Here is an 8,600-nt window from a genome sequence, read left to right as displayed (position 1 = left end):
CTAAAACTATGATGGAGAAGATTTAATGAGGATCAATTGAGATATAAGAGAGATTGAAAGAGAGTTTGCGAGGGAGTAAAAAAGGAGATGCAATAGTAGAATCTTGAAACAACAGAGAGCTTGAAAACACAATTGTTCTCATTTTGTTCTTTGAAGCAAGATCTAATATCGCTGTAATCCTTCCCTTGTACTATTTTATTATCAGTGGAATTCACTTTTTATTTCCCTGTGGATGTGGGAGATCTATTTCAGAAACACATAAGTCTTGTGTTCTGTCCGTGATTGTCTACTTTGCTATTGTTATTACGTGCATCCTTAATTTAGGGTTCGTAAACCATGATCCGTAGGCCATCTCACAATTTGTATGCTTCCACACTTGCTTACATGGGATGTGTATGTATATATATATATATATATGTAATTGGGATATGAAATGTGGCAATACGTCGTCATTGCAAATACATTATGATGACACTTGCAACTCTAAATGGCTTTTTTTACTTTCTCATACAAGCATATTTCTTCTATTCTACTTATGTTATTTGTACTGTGTTCTTCTTTGTTTAGGCGAAAGCAAAATCACATAACAAAGCTGAGGCAAAGGGCCATCACTGAATGATACAGACCTGCTTAGACTTGTTGATGGATTATGGAGGAAAGCTAAACTCCATTTCTCATCAAGAGGAAAAGCAAAAGAAGAGATACTTTCATGTTTCATCGTCTGATAATAAAAGTGTAGATCAACTGGTGCTTGCATTAGATTAGAGGAACGCAATGACACTACATGGAATTCGAATTTTCTCTTTGTTTTCTTTTTCTTTTTCTTTTCCTGTTCAGAAATGATTATTTCTGGTTTTCCATCTTGAATTCTTGATAAATGGAAAATACAGTGATATTTTGAATCAATGTGATCCTTTCTTTTCTCTAGCAAGAAATGTTTTTACCATGTTGGGTTAAGGAAGTGTTTGGTACCTTGATTGAAAATTTAAGTACATGAAGTTAAATGGATGAACAGAATTATTTCTTCTCTCAATTAAAGCAAAATAGAGAAAAGAAAATAAAGAAACACAACAATGTTTGCCTAAAACCTCTTAATAGTCTCCAAAATTTTGTTCTAAGATTAAACCACAAAAGTACCATTTCTAAACGCCAAAGAACTCTGCAAATCACAAAAACTAATGATAGAGTTCCAACTTCAACCTAAAATCACAAGCAAACTGCACTAATACTACTCCAACTTCAACCTAAAGCCACAAGCCAACTACACTAATACTAAGAAGATCAAGTCTGCAGTTCATGATGCTTTAATGTATACATAATGGCTGAACAAAGTGAGTCCCTGATGGCAAAAAATGTTAGATCTTTAAGCTGATTGAATCTCCCACAAGATTTGTTTTCTTGTTCAGAAGCAGTGTTCTGATCTTTGATTCAATATCATGAAAGATAAGAGAACAATGCAAGGTACACTCTATGATGCCATGTTGCTAGGAAAATCCAAGTCATCACTACCATCCTCCCAATATGGATTTCTATTCACCTGGTTCACATTGGAAGTGTTAATGAGATTCATCCCCTCCTTGCTCATTTGTTGTACTTCTAAAAGTGATAAGATCTTAATGCATCGAACGCAGTTGATGAACTCCCTGCAAGGAGAGCGTGTTAGCCGAGTTCAAACAATTCGATGTCTTAATGCTAAACTTTTAGCAAGATAATCAACATATCATATGCTTACAGGAAAGTGACTTACTCCCATGGATCATCTCCAACGAGAAGAATATCATTTTCATAATCCACATACACAAGCTTCCACTCAGAACCATTTGGATCATCGAATTGCCCTTCAAGCCCAAACATGCATGCTATTGCAGACTTAAGTTCTTGGTAGTTCCTAAATTGTGTGATATCGATCGATCGCCCCACAGATCCTGCCTTCTGAACCTGGCAAACATAAAAAGAATCTACATTTGTTTGCAGTTTGCATAAAACAATGAATTTTACTTTCAATTTCAGTGTGGGACACAAAGCTGTACCTTTGTGTACGTTCGCAATGGTTGTTGCGAAATTGATTTTCTAGTGCATCTATTTACACAGCTGTCACTTGCAGATGATGTACCTCGAGAGCTTTCAGGAATGTCTTGTAGAGATTTCACCTGAGACTGAAAATCCTGATTAGAATTCCGGTTATCGATCAAGCTATCTGGTGGACATTGCAAAGTAGAACCATTGAACCCGCTGCAGTTTCCTGTAATTGAACTCGAAACACAAGAACCAATGCCTTGTTTTTCAGTACAAGCCGGAGAATTCTGGTTCTCCAAGTTCTCACTTTGTGCATAATTCTCAGTTGATGAGTTAGTTTCTGTTCTATGAACCACTAAATCATCGTCTGCCAGAGGAATGAGATCTGGAGGACTGAAGAATTCTTGCATGAAAGCCGGAAGGCATATGTCAAAAGAATCCAAATTTTCTGGGTTGATGATAGTACATAAATCTCCAGATAAACTGCTAGTAGTTTCTGATAGATTTGAAAACCAATTCTCCTCGTTCAAGTAGTGAGAAGTAGAGTACCCTTCCTTGTCTAGTGATTCTGATGTTTCCATCACCGATGAATGCGAAACAATTGGCTCAAGCTGCTGAAAGAGAAGATGGCTGCTGTCACCTTCCATTTCGAAACATTTGTTCACAAGCATATTAGTTACAAGGCTCTCCTGGACAGAATTTCCTCCATTGTGGTTTTCAAGGTCAGTGTCTTCACTTTGAAGTTGAAATTCTCTTTCTGAAGATGATTTGTTGATTGATAGTTCATCACTTTGTTGCACTATTGAAGGTAGAAGTTTCTCATTCTCTAGCAACATATTTTGTTCATTCTTCTCAATTACTGATTTTGTGACAATCATTCCGTGTGGCACTTCATTTGATATTGAGGAAATCGGTTGTGAAGCCCAAGAAACAGTTTTAGAAATATCAGCAGTGCCTCTAATGCTCTGAAAGATACTAGCATACATGGTTTGTTCAGATACAAGATGCTTATTCTGGTTAGAAGTATGAGTTTGCTGCAGGACTTTCAGAAGTTGCACAGGATCATTACTGTAAAACAAAGGCTTTACTTGAGCATTTCTGTTTTCAGGAACTTGTAGTAAAGGTTTTGAATTTAGAGATCCAATTTGAAGTCCAGGCACTGCAAAATCATCCAATATAATCATGATATCAAAATCTATTGCATTACCGTAACAACATGCAGAATATCAAATAGTGATAATTTTGCTAAATAAAAGCTATTAAGATTTTACTCTAAGTAAAACAATGGCAACAGAGTATTTAACCGAATGAAATAAAATTTAGGTACATGAATTACCAATAAAACCTGGGAGACATTGCCTCTTTAGATATGGAGTCGTGGCAGGAACAACAAATAGGCTCTCTGGGGTTTCGATTTCCCACAAACTAACCCTATTTGGTCTTTCACCATAACCATGTTCATCCCATTCCACCTGTTTATGAAATGAAGAATTGAATATTAGTACCAAAAATACACCACTGTTTGTTCTAGTGACATAATTTCTGAAATTAGATAAACTCACCTGCAGATTTCGCCATCTTGAATTAGGCCACCTTAAAGGATCATAATCACTAATGCCGACAATTGTGCCCATATACCTTTCAAAAGAAAAAGATTAGACGATAAGACCTTTACATATTAACATCAATGCAACATAGATTGTCAAATGCATTTGGATTACAAGCATAAAAGATAAGATATGTCAATGGCTTGTTAGCATGGACAAAATTCTATACGAAAATTTTCGCAAATATATACCAGAAAATACAATTCAAGTATGGATTTGTATGACATAATTTCTCTAGAGTTTCAGTTTCGAGATAAAACTAAAGAGAGAAGGGAGAGGGAAAACCTGCGCTTACTGGATTCTTCAGTTTCAAACATCATCCCAAATCTCATTCCAATTGATACCGGGGTATATGCAAGTTTATTGTATTTATCCAGTGGAACAATAAACTCTGATGGGCATGCCCTGAGCATATAGGGAAAAAAGGTAAATATTTTCAACAATGTAAAAATGTGTGAAGGATATGTCAGTAAACCTTGGATTATAGTAAACAGTAAAGGGGCTGCAGCTTGCTGCAGCATGAGCAGCAGCAGCGAGAACACCGATATGCATACTATCAGCAGATAGCACTGATGATGGCATTGTTGTTAATTGTCGGCTGGCACGCCTGACACCCAAGAGTAACTGTGACTTCTCGTCCCTGAAAAAGAAAACCAATAGGAATTGAAACCATTGAAATGAAAGAAGAAAAGAACCAATAGGCACAAAGAAGATTTAAACAATGTGTATAAATGGATGTCATATTTGCAACAAAGTTCAAAGTTATTGAATATATCATTCATGGGAAGTCACTAATTTTCCTGGATTAAGAGTGAAGAGTACCTAATGAAAAGAACAGCGTCACCGGCTTTTAGATGTTTTGCACTCACAAATGAGCTCCATCCAGTAGTCAGAAGATGTCGCTTTGGCTGCCCTGGAAAGAATTGGAAATTTAAGGATTAAGATATACTGCAGGGAAACTTAAATCAACCGAGAGTCATTTACTGTCCAAACAAAGGATAAATTATGTTACCGCGATATATGTGCCGAAATGTCCACAAGTTATCATGTATATCTCGGACAATGAGCTCCTGATTTGGAGGTTGCATTGAATAATCCTGGAAAGTTAAACACAAGATGTGAAATTTGTCTTGTTATATATAACTGCACTCTATCATGCACCCTCACCAGTGGTGGAAATAGCTTCTCTGCAGCTCTGCGTGGCATTGAAAAACCACCGTGAGTACTTGTATCACTTGCAGTCAAATTCTTGCAGAGGAACTCACTCGGTTGCTTACTTCTTGTATGTCCAGTTTCAGGAATAGAAAACATATCCATTTCCTATAGAAAAGTAATATGCCAGTTAATGAAAAAATCATCAGGAAAGATAAGAAAAGCCACATATTCAAATACATATAATCTATGTAAAATCATAGCAGATGAATTGGCAGAATGAGAGATCAAAGGATTCAAAACATTGCAGAAAAGATTGTGCTGAATGCAAGGAACCACTGAAAATGTAAAATGTTTGCGCTTACAGAGTTCACTGGCTGAAGAGTGATTTGTGCATAGACCTCATCATTATCACCGCAAGCCTGAAATTTTGTTTATAGAATTACAACAACAAATAGATAAAGCTAAAACAAACAACATATAAAGTTTACTAACGGACATGCAAGGTAACATTGTGAACTCGGCACATCAACTGAGAAGAGAGAGTTGGGTAGTTGGGAATTTGCGAGTTCAGTGTTCTCTTCGTTGAGACCGTTACCTGTTCGTCAACAAAAAAGGGGCAGGCTGAATAAAGATATAATATATTCCAAAATAACATGAGGCACACAGAAATCAATCACCTTTATCAACACTGATAGTTTGAAAAGTTAGAAATTCTTTATCTGTAAATAATGCTAATTATAGAACAAGATTTCAGTTTTAGTCTTTGAAAGTATAATGCCTGCCAACATTTATGTTCTCAGCTTCTCCATATGTTCATAGAATACTGATACTACCCCAAAATGCAAGTTCACTCTATATCAATGCTTGAGTATTCATTTCTGCAGTACTATTGGCAATGAAAAAAATTTGAAGAACTAGACACATTCAATTCCCAGGGAGCTTGAACTGGTTCTTCTCCATAACTATTGCAACATTACACTTGCAAGCTGAATGTTGTGACAAGCACTATAACTAACATCAAAATGGTAACTTCAAGCACAGAGAAAAGACAAACCTGTTCACTGTGTCCTTGAGGGAAGTAATAAACAAGGCTGCCGGGTTGTGGCAAAGAGACTAAAGGTCCAGCGCAGGCGTGCCAGAGCTCAGAATTAATGACTTTCCTCACAACTAACACAACAAAACATCAAACAAAATCATCAAGAATAATCAAAAACTTCAGCAGTAAAACAACATACTCAAGAGGAAAAAACACTCTTACCTGCATTGTTCTGGATCTCTGCTGAGAGCTTCATTTCATCAAGCACATTACCTGCATGCACTACTCGCGCTCTGTGCTTCTCCAGCTACTGCACATTACCTTCATTTCATCCAAGAAAACTCACTGGAACTTTCACAACATCATCCAAGAAAAAGCTCTCATTTTTTAATCAAGCCTAAAAACACAATAAATTCCCCACCTTCTCAAACTCAACCCATCAAAATCCAATCTTTATCCAGAAAGCCTCATTCTCCCTCCGAATTTTGACTACAAAACGCCAACCACATCCAACCAAAAAAACAAAGGGAAAGAAATGCAATCTAAGCAGGCATTGCAGTGAAAAAGCTAAAAAAATTTCCCCACTTCCAAGCACGCCAAGCACTAAGAACTATATGAATGGTCAAACTCCTCTTCAATCTCTCTCAAACTTCTTTGTCTTCCATTCTCTTTCTCCCTCTCACTCTCTTCCCTCAAAGACGTCGACCTTTCGATAAAGAATTCTTGATTTCTATGCTTCTATGATTCTATCTACACAAAAAGCTTCAATTTTTTCGCCAAATTTGGCTGCTTTTTCAATGGCTTTCTGGCAGCTTTAGGCTGAAGAGAAGCAGAGGACTAGAAAAGCAGAGCAAGAGAGCATCAAAAGAGAAGAAAAGGTTCAGGTTTACTTAACGTGAACCGCGAGGAACTATACCACTTAGCGGGTCTGACAGAGATATCGGATCCGGGTTTTCTTTCAATCTCTGACCGTTAAGACAGTTGAAAGCCGTTGGATATCACTAACGTGTCGTCTTGTTGTAATTTTTTTCTTTTTTTATTCCATTTAATAATTTCCATATATCACAAAAAAAGTATTTATTCCAAATACTCATTTTTAAAAAAATTAAAAATTTTATTTTTATCTTTAAAAAAGTGCAGAAATATTATTGGCTGGCTAAGTGGGGGCCCACCACAGACAAAGGGCAAAAACAGGCTGACGTCAGTAAAGTGGGGGCCCACGAGAGGTTCATAACGGATCTCAAGGAAGATTGAATCCGATAACCCGAAAGCATTCCAAGGATCCGATTAGCTTTTGACCCGGAGTCGGGTTACCATACCTCTGCCCGAGCCTTTTGTCCGGAAGCGCACGCTGGGATCGGACGGTCAGGATGAGCCGGCGTGAAGATCGAAGCGCACGCGAGAGAGGAAAAGATGGTCAAACACTAGCCGTCAGATCTGACAAATGTACGTACATGATGAGTTGGAGAATCTTTGAAAGTAGCACCTGCATGATCACGTGATATCATTGCGTGTGAGTTTGCTTCTCATTGTCTACGTACATTCCATATGTTTTACAGACATTGGTATTAAAATGAAATATATATTGATCATATAAGTTTAGAAAAAAAAATCATGTGAATGATGATGATAATAATCATGTGAATGATTTTTAAGATGGAAGTAACAAAGGAAAAGAAAAATTGAATAATATATATAAAAAAAAAAAGTAAGATTCTAAAATTCATGTTCTTGGTAAATTAGATTTTTTTGTATAGGAGTTGAATTTTTTTTTTTTCAAAATATTATATGATATTTTTTTTATATGAACCTTAGAATAACAGCATGTTAATCTTTATAACTTATATTTTATTTTTTAAAATTATATATATATATATATCAATATATATTGTATGAAATAAATATTAAAAAAATGTGCTAAATTGCAAATACTTATGCAAAAATAAATAAATAAAGACAAAGTGTAATTAAGTTGGTATTCCAAAGCACTGATTTTCTTTATAAAAATGGTGAAAAAGCAATGTATATATATATTATCAGAGAAAAGCAAGAGGGATCCTCATTCTTTAAATTTTTATAAAAAAATAATGCTTTCAAATCATTTATTTTTAAATATAAATTTATATAAAATTATCAAATTATATATAGCATGGCTGCATAAGCTCATGTGAAGAAAAATTTTAAAAATAAGAAAACGAAATGTACTGTAAATATTAAAGAAATTGATTCGGAAAAGTTACGGATGGATATATATATATACATATTATTATTATTATTATTATTATTATTACATCAGGATTCAGGAGAGAAACAGAGGAAAAGCAGAAAAGTAGAGGATTGAAATGTGCAACACTGAGATGAGATAAGCATGACATAATGAACATACAAAAATATTTAATGTTAGTACTTTGGTACTATATAAAAAAAAAGATAGTGAAACAAAATCAATAGCTGCAATACACTGCTACACACTGCATCTTTGTGGGTATTATGGGGAACAAAGGACAAGAAAACTATGAAAAATTCTCATCTTTCAATGTTTCTCAAATGGATTCTATTATGGAAAGTTGAGAGCTTTCACTTTAATAAGATAAAGATACTTATCTTTTCCTTACTTTTTTATTTTCAAAAGATTTGGTTTATAATCAAGAAGAGCCTTTTCTTTTACCACATGTTTACTTTGGTTAAAATTATCATGACTATCATTGACAAAGTAAAAAAGTTAAATGCTTTGTAGTTACTTATTTTGAATATATTCATGATAGGAAAAAAATTGTATTATTATT

At 35.1% G+C, this 8,600-nt stretch overlaps 1 protein-coding gene across 1 annotated transcript; it reads right to left on the bottom strand.

Annotated features, from left to right (window-relative positions):
• Nucleotides 1-621: 621 nt before the first annotated feature.
• Nucleotides 622-6,620, bottom strand: LOC120261630 (auxin response factor 5). Its single transcript, XM_039269590.1, has 14 exons — nt 6,037-6,620; nt 5,833-5,945; nt 5,275-5,373; nt 5,141-5,197; nt 4,791-4,943; nt 4,636-4,720; nt 4,446-4,536; nt 4,099-4,263; nt 3,909-4,028; nt 3,579-3,654; nt 3,353-3,488; nt 2,031-3,175; nt 1,748-1,938; nt 622-1,643 (listed from the first exon to the last, which is right to left on the bottom strand). Exons 1-14 carry the CDS (start codon nt 6,068-6,070, stop codon nt 1,469-1,471), a joined length of 2,640 nt encoding a protein of 879 aa, XP_039125524.1. The 5' UTR covers nt 6,071-6,620; the 3' UTR covers nt 622-1,468.
• Between the last annotated feature and the right edge of the window lie 1,980 nt (nt 6,621-8,600).

This window comes from Dioscorea cayenensis, chromosome 1 (assembly GCF_009730915.1).
Source record: "Dioscorea cayenensis subsp. rotundata cultivar TDr96_F1 chromosome 1, TDr96_F1_v2_PseudoChromosome.rev07_lg8_w22 25.fasta, whole genome shotgun sequence".
Taxonomy (NCBI): Eukaryota; Viridiplantae; Streptophyta; class Magnoliopsida; order Dioscoreales; family Dioscoreaceae; genus Dioscorea; species Dioscorea cayenensis.
The sequence above is the reverse complement of the archived record's forward strand: the minus strand, read 5'-3'. Positions and strand labels throughout refer to the sequence as shown.

Excerpts from the sequence above, each read along its gene's own strand:
- LOC120261630 (XM_039269590.1), bottom strand. The coding sequence starts at position 6,070 with ATGAAGCTCTCAGCAGAGATCCAGAACAATGCAG. Across the intron at positions 5,946-6,036 it reads AGAGATCCAGAACAATGCAG|TTGTGAGGAAAGTCATTAAT; the intron begins GTAAGAGTGTTT and ends TTGTTGTGTTAG. Across the intron at positions 5,374-5,832 it reads CTCAAGGACACAGTGAACAG|GTAACGGTCTCAACGAAGAG; the intron begins GTTTGTCTTTTC and ends GTTGACGAACAG.